The sequence below is a fragment of the Branchiostoma floridae genome, chromosome 19, assembly GCF_000003815.2.
Source record: "Branchiostoma floridae strain S238N-H82 chromosome 19, Bfl_VNyyK, whole genome shotgun sequence".
In the NCBI taxonomy this organism is placed as follows: Eukaryota; Metazoa; Chordata; class Leptocardii; order Amphioxiformes; family Branchiostomatidae; genus Branchiostoma; species Branchiostoma floridae.
Window position 1 is genome coordinate 14,031,587 of NC_049997.1, and position 18,729 is coordinate 14,050,315.

At 39.6% G+C, this 18,729-nt stretch overlaps 1 protein-coding gene across 1 annotated transcript in view; it reads right to left on the reverse strand.

Annotated features, from left to right (window-relative positions):
• The window catches only part of LOC118406508, a 126,476-nt gene that overhangs the window by 62,583 nt on the left and 45,164 nt on the right, over positions 1-18,729 (reverse strand). The window contains exons 45-68 of the mRNA XM_035806569.1: positions 17,861-18,034; positions 16,992-17,210; positions 16,229-16,441; positions 15,625-15,798; positions 14,970-15,185; positions 14,461-14,658; positions 14,009-14,152; positions 13,499-13,602; positions 12,987-13,101; positions 12,326-12,520; positions 11,562-11,961; positions 11,008-11,168; positions 10,349-10,596; positions 9,836-9,990; positions 8,948-9,102; positions 5,263-5,431; positions 4,838-4,910; positions 4,432-4,586; positions 3,827-3,984; positions 3,082-3,335; positions 2,470-2,624; positions 1,979-2,136; positions 826-1,521; positions 9-262 (exon numbers count right to left, since the gene is read on the reverse strand). Of these exons, the coding sequence (XP_035662462.1) occupies positions 9-262; positions 826-1,521; positions 1,979-2,136; positions 2,470-2,624; positions 3,082-3,335; positions 3,827-3,984; positions 4,432-4,586; positions 4,838-4,910; positions 5,263-5,431; positions 8,948-9,102; positions 9,836-9,990; positions 10,349-10,596; positions 11,008-11,168; positions 11,562-11,961; positions 12,326-12,520; positions 12,987-13,101; positions 13,499-13,602; positions 14,009-14,152; positions 14,461-14,658; positions 14,970-15,185; positions 15,625-15,798; positions 16,229-16,441; positions 16,992-17,210; positions 17,861-18,034 (4,943 nt within the window). The remainder of the gene's footprint in view (positions 1-8; positions 263-825; positions 1,522-1,978; positions 2,137-2,469; positions 2,625-3,081; positions 3,336-3,826; positions 3,985-4,431; positions 4,587-4,837; positions 4,911-5,262; positions 5,432-8,947; positions 9,103-9,835; positions 9,991-10,348; positions 10,597-11,007; positions 11,169-11,561; positions 11,962-12,325; positions 12,521-12,986; positions 13,102-13,498; positions 13,603-14,008; positions 14,153-14,460; positions 14,659-14,969; positions 15,186-15,624; positions 15,799-16,228; positions 16,442-16,991; positions 17,211-17,860; positions 18,035-18,729) is intronic.

Consider the following 18,729-nt stretch of genomic DNA (forward strand, 5'->3'; position numbering starts at 1 on the left):
TTTCTTACCCTGAAGTCAAGAGCGATACAGCCCCGTATGCCATTGCATTGCTCTGTGGGTGTCAGATGCAAAACATCATTCTGAACCAATGGGATGTCAGGGCAGCTTGTGACAGTTAGAGCTGCACTGTCGCATTCTGATTTGTCAAGGTAGCTGTACAGTTCAAAATGGCGGAACACTGCTTGGGTGACCTTCACAGCATTCGGACTTGTTGCGTTAAACTGGACATCTTGTAGGAAGTTTGAAACTGTCTCTGGCCATGCTGTTGAGATAAGATTGGAAAAAGCCATAAGAAAAGTATTACACAACTGGGAAAGATAAATTACCATGACAAAGCAGTCAAACCAGTTCTAGTAACAAGCACCTCTGCATAAGGTCCACTTGGCCACTTTTGGTTAGCCTGAGTACTATCTTTCCATAGCCAGCAGTCACTACAGAGGATGATAGTCAGTCTAACTTTTGGTGGTACGTAGATTACTTTTCCTATTGAACAAAGTATTGAAGATTCTGCCTATAATTATCCGAAAATTGCATAGTATAACTGTAATTATTGAATCCCTTCTGTAATCCTACAGACAAGTTTTACTATGTACAAATTTTAGTCTTCAAAGTGAAGATATGCATTTATGAAATCAAGACACTTGCAAATGGTTACAAATCTGAAGCTGTTTTTGGCACATGCAGACTTACACATACCTCCATAATGATTGCTATCTTTATAGCAATTAGGATGTATACTATCTGTAAGAAGATCAAATTGACATTTTGGAAAACTGTATGTCTATTGATATTATACTATCTGTAAGAAGATAGAGTACAGCCAACCTGTAATAGCAAAGGACCCAGAGTAAGGACAGAAGTTCATGGCTTCTCCCACTTGTTGACCAGTCAGGGAAATGTTCCAGACTTGTACACAGGCCAGGTTCCCACTGAAGGCAAAACCTGTTCCATCATCCAGAGCAGCATAGCCTGCCCGGACGACCGGACCATCTGTGACAAGCTTCCCGTCCGGAGTCTGTACCTCCCCAACCACTGCCCCACCCTTCCACAGGTACGCTGTCATGGTGACGTTGTCGTAGGACACACCAACCGAGTTCCACTCCCCAGCCTTCACCGAGTCCGCTTCCGACTGGAACGTCACGTTTTCTACGCCATCTTCCGTCTGTATCTCCAAATTTGCACTCAGAACTCCGTCTCGTAAAAGCCACAAGGAGATGCCAGACGAGTTAACACCCATGTCCCCACCCCTGTAGTCGAGTATCGGGGCAAATTCGTTGGCCGTGCTTGGGTTTATGTTTGCGAGAATTGTCAACGAGCCTTCGGTGGTCAACCGCCCATTGTTAGGGAAGTCGATGTAGGATTGTGACGAGCCGTCTAAGGCCAGAGATTGGCCGTCTTCTCCGCTAGGGCCTGCTGCAGGACTGGTGTTGAGTAGAATGGCATTGTTTCCTCCATTTGTGACATCCATAGCTCCTACATCCTCACTCAGGGGCCAGAACCCCACAGGCTCAGTTACATGCCCTGAAACAGATTTAAATCACAATTTTGATTACATTTTTGCGATTTAACATCCAAAGAAGTTCACAGCAGATAGCATTGTATACAATTCAAGACTAAAAGATACTCTTTTATAATGAGTGTACATGAAACAACTGTATTGTAACCATGTTCCTTGAAATCAATAGAAAACAGATATCTGCACTGTCAGTGATATTTTATGTAGTTCATATTCTGTAAAAGTCTTGAAACACTAAAAAAAGGATAGATTCAAACATAGAAACAGTTTCTAAATGCATCATTGTTATTTGTATAGAGATTAGTAGATACTACGGACTATTGGAAGGATACAGTTGAAAACAATCAGGTACAGTGTATATATATTAAGTTATTTACGGAAATCAAAGAAATGTTAGCATGAAAAATTCAAAAGGCCATAAATTGTATTTCTAAAAAATAAAACAAAATGATCGTAACTAACCAGACAGTGTGTATGGCACAGCAGCATCAAATGCGAGTTCTGGGAAGACATGTTCAGTCAGGATAGCGAAGTCCTGCCTGTCCTTGTCTGTTAGAGTAAACCTGACGTCCATGTTGGCTCTGTACTGCTGAGTGCCTGGTAGGTAACTTACATTGTACCTAGGGTAGGAGAAACAACAAAACACCACTGTGACATGTACGAAAAATCTGGGTAAAGAGAAACAAAAAAACACAACCCTAACGTTTCATGTTAGCTGACCTCAAACTATGGAACACTGAGAAAAGAATATGCAGCAGCTTTGAGCATGTGCATGTAATAACAAGAAAATACAGAGCATTTGTTTGCAATATGATAGGTTTGCTTTGGAAGGTTACAACAGCAATCTCTAATGCTCCAAAAACTGCACATCTATATAATATAGTATTTGTACTAGCCAATCAAACAAGTTAATAAAAGATACCCATTAGTAACTGTAATTTACAGTTCCATACCTGAGTGTGAAGACGTCACCTATAGTTTCTTCCTGTACAGTTCCGAAGGGGAATGTGAAGACGCTGGCTTTGAACTCATGACTCCCCAGGCCCACTGAGATCTCATACACGCTGGAGTCAACATGGAACCATGTCTGGAAGGACCTCTCAGTACCCTGGAATATGTAAAAAAAGATACAACCTTAAAGACATCTTCTGTTTTGCAATCCTCATCACAAGATCCATAGAGTTACCCTAAATACTGTCATGAAATTTCCTTAAAAACTGAACAGTCAAGATTATGTTACAATACAATAATATTTGATAATTTTGTCTCTTGTTTCTTTATTAGGGTACTTTGGCAAGATGAAGCAATTTTACAATTTTTCCTGTGTTTGGTGGCATGAATTTGCATACCACGTACTTATAGGTTTTAAGAAAAATAATAGTATTTTGCTCTATTCACATCAATTATGTTTCTTGCATACAATACGAACTGACATACATTGAAAGTTAACCACTTCAATGTCGTATGATCAATTTTATGAATACTTGAAACATCATCATTAAAAAGCTAAGACTTCACATCTATAACTATAGGTAGATTATTTACATGTCTTCAAGAACATGTACCTTGAAGTCCACAGTAATGCAGCACCTAACCCCATGGCACTGGTCAGTGTAGGAACATGTAACATTGTCCATCTCACTTGGCAGGTCCCAGTCCTGCTCCACACAACTGTCAGGGATGGCAGACTGCACACTGTGACTACAGCTCTCTGCACAGAACATATCAGAGATGCCCATGGACCGGTACACTGCATGTTGTACCAGGTCGTTCCCATCTTGTGCTGTCATGTTCAGGAAGGTTTCTATGGTCCCATCTCCTGGAAAGTAAGAAGAGACACTTTTGTGAATATGCATTAACAAGATCATAGGATGAAAGAGCTTTATATGAAATTGCACATTTCTCAGTGTATTATAATAATCATTATTATCGTTAGCTAAACTTTCCTACAGAAACAGCTGTGGAAATGTTTTGCAGTTGCAATTGCTCTTTCTTCAATCCTAATGAATACCTTTATTAAAAACAAAGCAACACTTTCACTAGAAAGTAGGAAGACAACTTTGAAACTACTGAAATTCAAACCCTTAATGAACAAAAATGTACACTTAGTCTATTATTAATAGTGCTAGGCAAAAATCGCATTCAGGAAACACTCTTATATGATCTGCAGTATACAGTAATCATGATATAAGTCAACACATATCTTGAATAAAACCTTTACATGAAAAGCATGCAATACTAAATGCTGAGGAACTGCACAATCTTTTGCAAGCCTCTGCATCACCCCAACACCCTATATTTAAGCCTTACCTGGCAGGATGTATGGTGCATCATCAAATGGATCTGAAGCTGTTAGTTCCAAGGACAGCGGCATGTTGGGTTCTCTGGCTCCATCAATAGTGACATCCAGTTCAACCTTGAACTTCATGGCTCTACAGTTGCCACTGGCTGGGTAGTCAACTTTGTACCTTAAGATAAGGAAAAGGTCAAGGTCAACAACTAATGTCTTATTCTCAAACTGATGTGAAGCTGAGTCACTCATTGACAGGTACATGTATACATCAATTTTGTAAAACTAATTGTAGCCATCCAATCAGCATCAAGCATGTCCAGAGTGGTGACCAACCTGAGACTTCCTACACAATGACTTACTTGAAGGATGACTCTAAAAAATGATATTCAGTCATCCAATCAACATCGAGTTAAAATACAGAGTACTGACCAATCAGAGACTTCCTTACGTGAAGATGATTCTAAAACATGATAACAAGCCATCCAATCACTGTAAAGCTTATACAAAGAAGTGACCAATCAGAAACTTCCTTACTTGAAGATGATTCCAAAACATGACAAAAAGCCATCCAATTACTGTGAAGTTAACATACAAAGAAGTGACCAATCCAAGACTTCCTTACTTGAAGGTGAAGATGTCTCCGAAAGTTTTCTCCTCTTCCTGCCCCCATGGGTACATGAAAGGGTCGTACTCGAAAGCTGTGTTGCCAAAAGTTGCATTGACCCTGTAAGTGGCTGGGTCATAGGATATTCCTATCTTGACAGGCCAAGTCCTCACCTTAATGGATATGAAAACTTGTTAAAATCCTACATGTGTGTACAGCACAGCACATAAATGCAGAGAGTGTGCACTGATTATACACAGCATGTTTAACTTAACTACTGTAGTTAAAGGAAATAACAATTAAGGGATACTGTACTGTTAGAGATTGTCTAGTTAGCAAAGGAGGGATTTATAAAACATGCTATAGGCCAAGTGTAAGATTTATGATAGGTTTATGAGAACAATTGCATATTTTTTCTACATACCTTGAAGTCAACATCTACAGTACAGGTAAAGCCAAGGCAGCCTTCAAGGATCACACACTTGTAGCCAGGAACACTGTTAGAAAAACTGTCACATTACAAACTGAACGAAGAATACTAGAACCAAAAAATTCAAAATAGGAAACAAAATACTGCATGTAAAGGCATGTTACTTTCCACAGTCATCATAAAAACAATTGTTTGGATATGTGTTATTAGAAAAATTGACACATTTCAGAAGTACATTATGATTCATTTCTAGGATTTTAAACAGCTATAACCAATTAACTATACAACAAAAAAGTTTTACAAGGAAAACAACCCTCTTGTAAGGAAAGAAAAGGGTAAGAAAACAGAAGATCATTTGGTAGATTTTACTTTATGTACTGCTCAAAGTCATCTTACTAAGAATTGAAGACGACACTTACTCTGGAAATGATGCTGAACACTCAGCCGGAGACACACCGGTGGGTTCAACTGAACTTGGTTCTGTGTTCCAGTAGTTCTCAATGCCAAGTTTACAGTAGACAGCCTGTAGGGCATAGTCATTGTCCACTCCAGCAAGATTGGTGGCGAAACCAGAAATGCTTCCATCCCCTGTTGGAAAGAAAAAAACATTGTTACCCTCAATACACAAGTTGTGTTGGTCAATCAGCTCTGTTGACTTAAGATGGCCCAGGGCATATGAGCACTACTTTCAAAGTCCTGTAGGGAAATTGTCATAACTCCGTCATAGAAGCTTGAAAATGCCTCAAATCTGGTGTATACGAAAAACACAACTATAAGAATGCAAACATGAGTCATTTATGAAGTTACATACTCTGAATTTTGAGATATTACAATTTATTATGATGTATAATTTTTCCAACAAAATGTAGTCTAGAAAACCATTCCCAACGCGCAAATTACATGAATTTTTTTAGTACATACTTACATATGTTCCCTTTCAGAACTAGTGAGATTTATTGAGAAACATGTTCCTGCTCTGTGAAAAATATTGATTTTTTCACATTTATGCATATAATTTTAGGGTACCTTTTTCTATAATCACCTTATAACTCAAAACAAAGACCATATACAATATATTCAACTACACCTGAGTGTAGAACAGGACATTTCCAACGATTTAATTTCCTTTTCAATCATTCTAAGTCATTGCTACCGTTTTCTACAAAGGTTTGAAGTTTGTACCATCAATTTTTACCCTGTAAGCCATGTTTTAGTAAATCTGCCCATCACTCAACGTGACAGGTCGTAATTAGCACCTCCATAGGAAGTAATTAGCTGTAATTTGCACTTGTGCCATGACAAAAGAACCAAGGTTTATTGTTATGCGTAGACTAGTCTGTTGGTATAAACAGTTGTTTTGTAGCAAGATTGTTATTATGCTCATAGAACGAGAAAAGTTTTAGGCAGTCTTAGAGAATCAGTCTCTCTATTTACGTTGGAGATGGATTCTACAAGATGCACATCCAGAAAGCCGTACAAAATGTAAAAGTAGGGTTCAAGCGCCACCAACTGGGCCGGGCATTTTGGCCCCGCAGCGCGGCTTTGAATCCCTGGTGTCAAGAGACTGTACTATTCGGCAAAAACTCAGCAAAATTCGGTCAAAACAAGTCCGACTTTGCCTCTGTTGCAGTCTTCGAACGGGGCTGGTTTTTATTGGGGATGGGGGGGGGGGGGGGCGTTGGTTCGCGATTTTCAACTTTTAGCTACGTTTTCATGCGCCGGGAAAGGGGTTTTGCCCAAGGAGCTTGGTTTGCCGAGGAAGGGAGTTTGCCGTGGCATAAGATAGCATCATTAGTTTGGGAAGGAAGGCAGAGGCTAATGAAACTCCTCACTAATACTATCTTATGCTACCGCAAGTTCTGCTTGGAGATAAGTTATATAGCTCAGATATTAACCCCCTTGCTCAATACATTACAACGTCCTTGACTCAATACTGCCAAACTGGGGTATGAAATGACGCGATTTTGGTCCAACAATTTTTCGAACGCTCCAGAATAGAACAGAGAGCCAAATTGTGTGCTTTGAGAAGTAAGACATAATACGGGTTGCTATAGTTTGCATGAAATAGTGTATAAAACTGACCATGAGAACAACAAATCATTAGAGAATACTATGCAATCTACAGCCATAATGATTCTGGCCTGTCGCCATGTTTGTTATCATTACTGATTAGAATGATTGTTTAGGGCTGTCAGAGTAAAATTGCCCATGATGAAAAGAATATTAAATCCACCCAAATGCATGTACAGTATACTTCGATGTGTAAACTTTTGTAGAAAAACGTGAAAAAAGTGCCATTGGTCTCCTCCTTCTATATTTCCCCCAAGACAATTGTACAAAAGTTGTGTTATTTGGAGGTTGGTCCAGACAGACAACCATACATATGATCTAGGCCGACAAAGGAAAATAACCACACTAATTCAACTCGTATGTTCTTTTCTTTTTATAGCTAGAATCCTGTGCTTCCCTTATCAGAAACGCCCATGTTGGTGAAATGCCCTTTCCCCGGCCGTTATATTGGGCAAAAAAGTCTGGTCATTTAGGGCAAGGAGTTTATATAGAAATATATAGGGTGTCTTCTATTTAATGTGTTTACGTTGTGCTATGCTCTTTTGCAGTTTACCTGAAGCACTTCAAGTATGATGCATAACATTTTTGATAAATGTTTATAGAGCAGCGGGAGTGGTTAAAACTTTCAGAAGAATGTCAAATACTTCAAACATCTATCTGAGTATGAGACTGTGATTTTTTCCCCATCTTTTGTATGGGTTAGATTGTAGTTCTCCCTGGTTGTGAAGAAGGTACCTTTTGTTTGTCGTTCACACCCGGACAGAGACAAAAGACCAGACTACACATACGCCGTGGCAAATACAACTTTTAAAATGGCTGCCCTGCTGAAATTTAGGATTGAACAAAGAAGCTTCCATGTTTGCTGTGATTGACAAACTCAAAAGTGTCATATTTAAGTGTCAAATTTATGGTTAAAGAAAATGAATCAATAAGAAAAAAGAAATGACGATTAGAAAATAGAATGAAAGTTAATCAAAGCGCATGCATTCCCATATCCCCATTCAGCGTTTCACAGATGTGTATTGTTTCTTGTTTTGTCGAAATCATTAGTGGCCATGAACCAGTATTCTGTATGTATAAACACACGACTGTCTTGTCCTTTCCTTTGCACTTCCTCAGATTTTAGATATTGAGTGCGAGCAATTACCTCACCAGGACAGATTAGCGCCTGATTGGGATGCAAAGTGAAGGCGGGACACTGGGCGGCAATTATCACTCAAACTACTGCATATTTACAAGCTATGTGCTCGCACTTGGCTCATTTCAATATTCAAGTACCTAATAATCATATTTAAATGAGATATCTGGCAAGGCAGGCCTGGGCAATCTTAAGTGAATGGAGAGAACCAAGAAAGATGATCTGGATAGCTAAACAGTACAATTGACAATGTGTTAGATAGCCAATCAAAATCAAGGAAGATGTGTTAGATGGCCAATCAGAACCAAGGAAGGTGTGTTTAATAGCCAATCAGTACCAGGAAGATACATTCCATAGCCAATCAGAACCAAGGAAGATGAATAGGATTGCCAATCAGTAGCAAGGAGAATGTGATGGAAAGCAATTCAGTACCAAGGAGAATGTGTTGGATAGCCAATCAGTACCAAGGAGAATGTGTTAGATAGAAAATCAGTACCAAGGAGAATGTGTTGGATAGCCAATCAGTACCGAGGAGGATGTGTTGGATAGCCAACAGTACCAATGAGAATGTGTTAGATAGCCAATCAGTACCAATGAGAATGTGTTGGATAGCCAATCAGTACCAAGGATAATGTGTTAGAAAGCAAATCAGTACAAAAGAACATGTGTTGGATAGCCAATCAGAACCAAGGAATATGTGTTGGATAGCCAATCAGTACCAAGAAAGATGTATTAGATAACCAATTAGTACCAAGAAGGTTTTCTTTAAGGATGTTTGTGAAAATCAATAAATAGGGCCAAAGAATCCAAACCAGTCAGTACCAAGACTGATATCTTTTATGACCGAAAAATGAGAAGAACACCACAAAGGATACTATTGAGATATAATAACTAACCTGGCAGCTGGAGTTCAGTACAGCTGTTGTTACAGCCTTTCTTGTTAATGACAGCACTGTCCAGGATGTCCCAGCCATTGTCACACCTGTCATCCAGGCACTGGGCTATGAAATAGCTCACTCTGTAGTGGGTGCCTTCATCATGTACTGTGTACCTTAAGGGTAAGATGAAGAAATACATTAAGGTAAAGATGCTCTTGGTACCCTTTCACTTCCAATAAATAAAATTGTATGAATCTATTATAATACATGTATTGATGAATATTATAAAAACTAAACATTATGAAATGACTGTAGAGACCAAAGATATGCAATTGTGAACAACTTAGTCACCGACTTTTTTTTTTTTTTGACTTTTTTTTATGTTCAAAAACAGTTCAATGCCACATATCCTTCGCCAGGGTACCATCTGGACAGTAGCTTGCTCCGATGTTTATCATACACTATATACAGTCTCTTCTCGCTCTGAATCTAATTATACACTATATACAGTCGCTTCTCACTTTGACGTTTATTATACACTACATACGATCACTTCTCTGTTATTCCATTGGGGAACCTTGGCATCTCTAACATCTGGAATTGCAAAAATTTCGCATGATGCGCAGATTGGTCCCTATACATAAGGAATGGGTTCAAGCACTTGTTTGAAAAGGCATTCCAACACCAGAAACATCCTTTGTCCTCTTGCAGGAGGGCCTGTTGTCATCGAAGGAGTGCTCTAGAACCCACTCCTTAGCTGACATCACCACCAAAAGCTTTGAATGCGCAAGTCTCCAGACAGGTAGCAGAAGCAAGCATGTGAGCAAGCTACTATCCAGTACCCAGGCTAATGTATCCTAAGAACGATTGACTAAATATTTCATTAAACTTACTGATAGTTCTTACCTAATGTAGAAAGCTTTCCCAATTCTCTGGGCCTGTTCCTCGCCCCAAGCAAAGTCCCAGAGGAGATGGGTGGTGGTCTCACTACCAACCTGAACTGTTATACTGTAGGTGCACTCATTGATGTCAAAGTGAACATCCAGACCCTTGCTAATGATCTACAACATAGAGACACAAGTCAACCTATATGTCTTATAGCTGGTTTTCTTGACAATAGTATTTGCCTGGGAAGCAACAATACCTTCCAGCCTATATTAAGAAATGTAGCACTGAAATCAATCCAACAGCCTTTGGAAGACGGCAAGTTTTAAAAAGCTTTTTGTCAGTTTAAACAGATAACACTTCTGAAGTTCCCTGCAAAAGCGTAGGATAACATAGACTGATTTCAGGTGAAAATCATAAAACAACCCACACTTCAACCATATTCCTGCTACCTAGCCCCACAACTAGTAAAGTGTGGTGCAGAGTGGTTACCTTAGCAGAGTGAGGGTTAAGAAATGGTAGTATTAACTTTACCTGATAGTTGAAGTCAACACAACAGGTGACCCCACTACAGCCATCAGTGTAGTAGCAGCCATCACTAAGCGCAGGGCTCCAGTCACATGTGGGCGTGTCCGTGGGCGGGGTACTACATGACTCCATGATCATGTCTGGCACTCCCTGACAACGGAACACGTTTTCCAGACCCGTGGTGGCCGCTTCCGCTGTTACGTCTGACGGAAAACTCCCCAGGTATGCTGTGAAGGTTTGTCCTGGGTTGGATGCTGTGAAAAGAGCACATGACTATTAATGGAAATTCTATCATGTTGCTAGATACAACTGCATGAGAATGCAGACTGACAAAATCAAATCTGACATCATACATATAACAACTAATTTTGTCATAAAATAATTTTAAAAAGTCAGTCCCAAACCCATGTTAAAAACTTTCTTTGAGGAAAAAAACAGAAATATGCTACTGTAACAGTAGTACTGGAGTAGTGGCACTATTGCATATCATTTCTGCATGGCAGATATGCATCAGTCATTTTTTTCCCCAGAACTTTTGATGCCACATGAATATGAAAAAAAATTTGGAGTGAAGAGAATTTCACCAAATACTTCTAAAATAGACCTAAGAGTCAGATCAAGATGATTTAATAACAGTTCAAAAGGAGTTGTCTGTTACAACTTACGGTCTAGTTCACAGTTCTCGTCTGAGTCACAGGTTGGTTTGGGGAAGACAGAGTTCTGCATCACTTGACCACAGGACTGACAGCTGTCAGGGTCAAGACAGGTCACGACCTCCAGGTCAATCTGGTAGTTGCCAGATGCAACATCGTTTGAAATGGTGTACCTGAGTTGAACAATAAAACAATGTTACCATCATACCATGTATAATAATCACCAGGTGTATTTTGTCAGCCAGTAGGTACCCAAATTGAGGTATACCTTGAGGTATAGAATGCTTAGCACATAACTTTTTGGTTTTTGTATGCAGAAATTTCAGTCAGGTTTTCAAGATCCCTTTTTCAATATTGTGATTTTTATTCGAGGCCACTACTTAAATTTCACATACAGAGTTACTACATATAGAGAGACTACTTAAAGTTGTCTTGTTAGCAAAAAAAGTCTTGGATCCTTGTTTTTAGTTTGGTCCATTGCAGCCTGCTTGAAAATTCTATAATTATATCAAAATCATACGACGACCTACAACAAAATGCAACCCAGATTATGCCAAAAAACTCACTTGATCTGGTACAGAGATCCAAGTAGCCACACTTGTTCCTGGTCCCACGCAACTTCATACAACCTCACAACCTTGGTCAGGGTAGCAAAGGTCAAGGTCATAGTCATGGCGCAACCATCAAAGTCTACAGCGACCTTGGATGACCTCTGCACAACCTGAAGGTCACATTCCACGCAGGTTTCAATCCCAGTACAGGAGTCGTGGAGGGAGTACTGGTACGTGTCGGGGAGGTTCAACGTGCTGAGGTCAAGGTCACATGAAGGTGATGTTGCAGGGACCACGCAGGTGTCCTGAGGGTAAAGGTCAGCAAAGAGACCCCAGTATCTGTAGGCAGGCTGGAGAGCAGCATCTCCAAGAAAATCACCATACTGTGTGACCAAATCCTGGATGGTGCCAGCTCCTGTGATACAAAATGTAGATAACGCTTTATTAACAATGACTTTATGTGTCACACCAAATAGCAATTACTCAAGCAACTGGATATGATTTTGAAAATAATCAGACGTTTTAGGTAGAATCCACTATCTATTGTTAGTGTGACCGAAGATATCTTGTTGAAGAGCAGGTTTTTATATCCCAACTATGAATTGATAGGCAAAAGAGATTTAGTAGAAGAACAGATTTTTTTCATCCCAACATGAATCAAAATGCAAAATAGAGGAAGACATTATTTTAGTAGTCCAAAGGAAACAAGGGTAAGTTAAGACCTACAGGATACAAAAACCTGCTCTCCAACGACAACTGCCAATTTTTGTATTATTTACCTGGAAGGACACTGACTTGATCCATACAGGCAGGAAGGGGGATACTGGTTTGTGAGAGAATGGGGAGGGGGGCAGTGCAGGAGTCCACACATGTGGTGACTGAGAAACTCAAGATGTATTCCTGTGTGTCTTTGTTGTAGTTTATGGTGTAGTTCAGTTGAATCTCGTTACCAACTGTCAGGCTTTCCTCAGTTCCTGAAAGCAACAAACAAACATTCAAACTTACATTATATTATAACACACAACAAGCATTACAAACATATCTCACATATGGCATTTTTTTATGAAGACACCTTAAGTTTACATTTTACTGTAAAAGACCCTTGTTGTGCATCATTGCTCTAGCAGGATTAAAAAGGTTACAACAAATCATATACACAATGTCATGTCCGACTAAACTTATTTACAGAGGGAATAATTATGTTGACAGTACTGTTTGTTTATGGTAAAAATGTCAATTACAAATGGCAAAGAATTCATTACTAATGCTTTCAACACTTTGCAATATATTTTCCATTGTTGGTAACAATCAATTTTTTTCTCTAACCAATTGAATAATTGGCAAAATTTTCATGTCGAGGCTTTTCAGCAGCAATTTGCTAAATTAGATAGATGGTTATGGAATACCATAATTATTGCTAGAACTTTACTGAAGACTTACCCCATGTATACCTGTACATGTCCAGTTCTGTAAATGTGTTGCCACCTAAGCTGGCTGACAAGGTGAAGGTGCAGGGGTCAAAGGCCAACATGACAGCTGTACTGTAGGTTGCAACCTGTTGGATTTGAAATCAGAAAGAAATTTGAATCTTTATTAAATATCTTAAACATCCACGGTAGGAGTACCCGTATATTGCGTTGTGTGAATGGATGCAAACTATTTAACTAGTATTAAAAAAGGTTATTTCCGAGTCCCTGCCCGAAGGCTAATTGCAAGTACATGTACTTGGTAGGAACATTGCTTTGTACAAAGGAGAGTCATGAATGACTAAGGATCATATACATGTCTTTTTTTATTACTCATGAGAATGCAGAGTAAACCTCAACACATGAGTATGATCAAAAATAGATAAAACATTATTATTGATAGTGCTATGCCAGCTAACATTTCTTGGTCAGAGAATGATTTGAAGCAGTCATAGGGAAAATGATTTGGTGATTTCAAAAGTCTACCTTGAGGTTAAAGTCCATACAGCAGCTGACCCCAATCCACACATCATTTAGGTCACAGTTCACAGAGTCTGGCAGGGTAGGCAGCTGGAGGTTTTCTGGATAACCTAAAGAAATAAAAATAAATGGTACAATTCAAAAAATAATAATTCATAAAAACTAACATGATTGACAAGCTGGGACTTTGGATACAGCAAATTGTTGTGCTCTGCTTACAGTAACAATCCTTAACCATCTCCAGTTGTGGAGCCCTTGGGCCACACATTTGTGCAAGTCACTACAGCAATGGGCTAGTCCACTGATAGTGATTTGTGTTTAACTTATATACTCTTCCTCATTAGTGCTGAGTGCTAAGCAGAGAAAGCAGCATGTACCATTTTTAAAGTCTTTGGCAGGACTTGGCCAGGAATCGAACTCACAACCTACCAAATGCAAGGCAAACACTCTACCTTCTTAACCATTGCACCAGTCCACCAGTTCTGTATAGCTTTCATAAAAAAAAAAACTACTTACCATCTAGTCCTTGCCAGCCTTCTGATTGGTGAGTACAGCTGTGACCAGCAAAGGTGTCAGCCAATCCCAGGCCTCTCATCACGTAGTCCTGTCCAGCCTTCTCCACTTGGCCACCCTGCTCGGCTAGGAAGGCCTCCACAGTGTCTGCAGACAGGTTATGTAATATTTGTATATGACATGTATGAAGGTTCATATTCCTCAAATCAGTACCCTTTATTCAATTTTCAATCTTGAATACATATCACTTCAGTTGAATTGGCAAGGCAACCCACAAGTCCCATAGCTGATAAGCCACAAGGGTGGCATGACAGTCGACAACATACAAAATAAACTACTGTAACAACATTTACTATCATTAACTTTGTCAAACAAAATCTTCACCAGTATCTTGTAAAATTATGGAAATCAAAATCTTCTGGACTACTGTGCAAAATTCGGCAGCTTTCACAAACCTGGTAGTGCCACATCTTCACAGTCAGTCTTGTACGGTACTTTGGTTCCCTCCATCAGTGCAATGTTTGTAGTTGTGGTTGCTCCATCACATGACAGTTGGAAGGCAAAGTCCATAAGGAATGCACTGTCTTCATCAGACTTCTCAATCTTGTAGTTGAAGGTTAGCAAAGTCCCAATGGCCAACGTCTTTGTCTCTCCTGTAGAATTTCGTAAGTAAGGAATTCTTGAGAGTTTATCAATATACTAATGGGAGATTCATTACATCTGTGTACGTTTTTGATGTGCATGTTTGTCTATCTATATGTTTGTGTGTTTGTAGCTGTTTTAATGCATTAGAGTGGCTAGTTCCCACATGCTACGTGTGTTGGGGGCACAGACAGGAAGTTAGGTCAAAGGTCCCAGAATAGGTTATCTCATATCCTGTCTTCAATATCCTGCTTTATACACATCTGTTGCCTTCTGAGAGCCTGTGTGAAAATGCAACAACCAGAATTACTCAATAACTCACCCCAAGTGTACTGGTACAAGTTGAAGTCAGACGTCCATGTTCCCATTCCCACAGACAGGCTGTAGGTACAGGGGTCAAAGTTCACATGGAAGCTGGGACTGACTTCCCGGATGGAGCAGAGGTCAAGGGTCATGCAGCAGTCCATCCTGTAGCACTCCTCACTGACTGTACAGCTGGTGTCACCATGTAGAGTGGGCAAGGTAGTGTCTCCACACACTGGGGAGTGAGACATGAAAAATCATGATCTACAACTGAAAAGATGACTGACAGTAACAATAGAACTTTTCTGTTCATCTTCATTTTGTTAAGATTATAACAATGTTGTTACATCAATGCGTCTAATTTTTTCCCAAACAGTACTAACAATGTAAGAAGTCATAATAATTAACATCAGGAAATTCAGCACCAGGGACATGTACAATGAATTGTCAGCACTGCAATAAAAAGGCATACTAGTGATCAGCTGTCATTAGAATATCAATATCAAAATGAAACCAGCAATAATATTGAACTTGTTCAGTAGTGAAGTGTCACTCCAAAATCAGCACCAAGGACAGGTTTAATAAAAAAAATCTGCTTTACGGTTGTCAAAGAAATGAAATACTCGTACATCACGAATAAAGACAAGATTGAACAAAACCTATGCAGAACTCACAGTCTCGTCCAGTCCATCCCCAACTGTTGCTACTACAGGTGTCCCCTTCAGGAAACACTCCCACCAGCCCCATGTACCTCATAGATGCCTCGCGGAATACATTGGATACGACTGGGGACATGGCAGCAGCATTTTGGAAAAACAACACGGCATCGGCAGCTTGCATTGCCTCTCCTAGATTGTGAAAAAAGAGAACAATTATGATGTTTATCATTAGCTTTCTAAAAAAAACGAAAGAGAAAGACAGAAAGGAAAGGTTGGGGGGGGGGGGCAATTTTTTTAATATTTTCCTCTTTGAGTCTGTCGTTTGAAAAAGTTAAAGTCATCCCCACACCATATGGGGCAGTGTTTATCCATTTCTCTAGCAATGGAGCCATACTGCTGTGCAAGTACAGATGATACTACAATAGGGTGCTGTCCACTGGCTTGAAAGTTGAGTGCTACATTAATTTTATAAAAAGAGAGAGACAGTATCTAATGTAGTATTATCAAAGTATTTGGTATGACTCAGTTAGGCAAACAAACAAAAGAACTTTTACAAGCAAAGTGGGCACTAAAGATGTCACAGCTTTCGTAAGGTTGAAAAATACCAAGCACTTCCTACCTCCTTGGGTTGGTACCCAGGTGTTTTGTGTAAAGCAGGATGGCTGAGGCACCTCTGTTCCTTCCAGAAACACAACCTCAGTGCAGTGGGAGATGTTTGAGGCCTTGCAGATACTTAAGGAGAAATCCAGCACAAACGTTTCATTGTCATTGTTTTTGTCAATGACATAGTTCAGTCCGAAGACGGTTCCAAATTCAACGGTCTTTTGTTCACCTGTAGAGGCAAAACAAACTTGATTAATCAAGATGAAACATGTTATCATTTAGCTCCAGTTTTTTAAAACATAAACGTAAAAATTGCAGACAAACTCAAAGATATCACAAACATTTCAAGGTTGACAATACTTATAATATTATACATACAATTTAGTGTTTGATTAACAAGTCAGTACCTATCTTGCTGTTGTTACTGGGGAGTGGCCATTTAGATGTATTCCTTGAAAGGCTTTACATACTATTTGTTTATAATTTCTAAACAAGCTTCAAGTTAAACACAAGCTTTTTTCTTTTTCTTCTTCCTTATTCTTAATAAAATGCTTAAGACAAAGTGTAATAATTAAATACTACCTGAAAGTACAATACATTGCTTTAGCTTCTTTATGTATCTTGGGCAAGAATACTCTTTTCAATAAATCTCCTACTCCATGTACCTTAAGCTTGTTGTCTAGAATCATAAACTTGTCTATTTCTTCCTTTACACTCTGATGTATTGGATGCAGGACTACATGTAGAGGAAAAGTATAACAATAAAAAATATCACTAACCCCATGTGTAATTGTACAGGAGAGAGAAGCCATACTCCTTATTACTGACTCCTACAGTCAGCTCGTAGTTACAGGGGTCAAAGTCGATCCAGGTTTTGGAGCTGAAGGTCACCAGGTTCAGGTCCACCTGCCCGTAACAGGTGATGCCTGTACAGGTGCTGCTGGTCAGCTGACATTCATGGCCAGGTGGAGGCTGCGGCCATGCCACACTGGAGCAGCCTGTATGTGATAAATAATGGACATAGTTCGTGAGAGGTCTATTAGTGTTTAAGTGGAGTCTATGTGTCCCTGTTGCTCATTGCTTGAAGAATGTTGTCAACCTCCAGGTGTTTTTCTTGAGTAAGTATATTGCTGCTGGTCTTCCCAGCCTTCTCTTACGATGACTGGGTGTCCAGAGTACCAGGTCAGCAGCAGGTCACAATAATGTCTATTGTGTTTTTACGTTCTCTATGGCTCATTTTTCTTATGGCAGGCTTGCTGTTTGTCCATACAAAATGTATCACTCAACGACCGTAGCTTACTGGCCTGCAATTCACCATTCTTGTTACATTTGTACTGGCTAGGTGTGGCCAACCAATCACATTGCCTCCTACATTCGAGAAGCAATGGGATTGGTTGGTAACCTTCTCTCCTACAACAGGAGGGGGAGGATCTGATTGGCTGACAGCTGGTTAGCACTAACAAAGTAGGAGGGATGGATCACAGACTGACACACCAGGGCACTTGCTTGACATGTATACAAGCGCAGGGCCTGGCATGAATGAATGAGCAATAGAGAACATCTTTACCTAATAAAGTGAACACTATATGACAACTTGTACATGTAACAGTATACAATGTGGGAACACAGTTATCATGATTGTACTTACTCTCTGCAAAACCTCCAGTTACTGAAGGCGGAGTGTAGCTGGTAGTCAGGTCAAACACCCCTGCTATCCCATTGTAACTCAGCAGTCCCAGAATGGCATAGTCTCCGACCTCAGTGTCACCTGTGATGTTGAGGGCCTGGATGAACCCTGCTATCGATCGCTCACCTTCCCCACCTGTAAACATAGCACAGAAATATCGTAAGAAATCTGTGAAATAAACTGTATAGTCTGTTCTTTTAACCAATCACTGATGTCATTATGAGTTGGCCTGGTCACATGACCTTAGTGATTGGTCATTCACAACTGATGAAGGCTGCAGTATTTTTTTTTCTTTAGGTTGAAATAAAGTTCAGCAACTGATAACTTATCAGCAACCAGGGTTGTCCAGCTTTCAATTTTGTCTGCCCTGTTTCGGTGGCAGTTTACCTAATGCAAATTGTAATGACAAAGGAAAAGGCAAAATTTTGTTCGAATTTGGATACAAATTACATTCATTTCCATGGTTGAAATTGGTCATTTTAAGATTACTGAAATTTATTTTCATGTCATGAAGTTCAGATCTTTTGATGCACTGGGTGAATTTTTTTTTCCAATATTATTAAGTAAATTTCCATTCTTTGACAGAGTGATGGGTCCTGAAGACAGCCATGGCCCTGAAACATATAAATTTCCATATAAACATATAACATCCTCCGATTTAATTTGGGAATTCCATTATTATTTGGGATCGATCTTTCAGATCTCAGCAACCGTACACCCAGATGGGACTGATATCGTAAGCTGTAAGTATTATATGATGTAAGAAATACGTATGCAGCCAACTATCGACCACCTGGGGATTTAATCTAATTGGCATGTCCGAGTGTTAA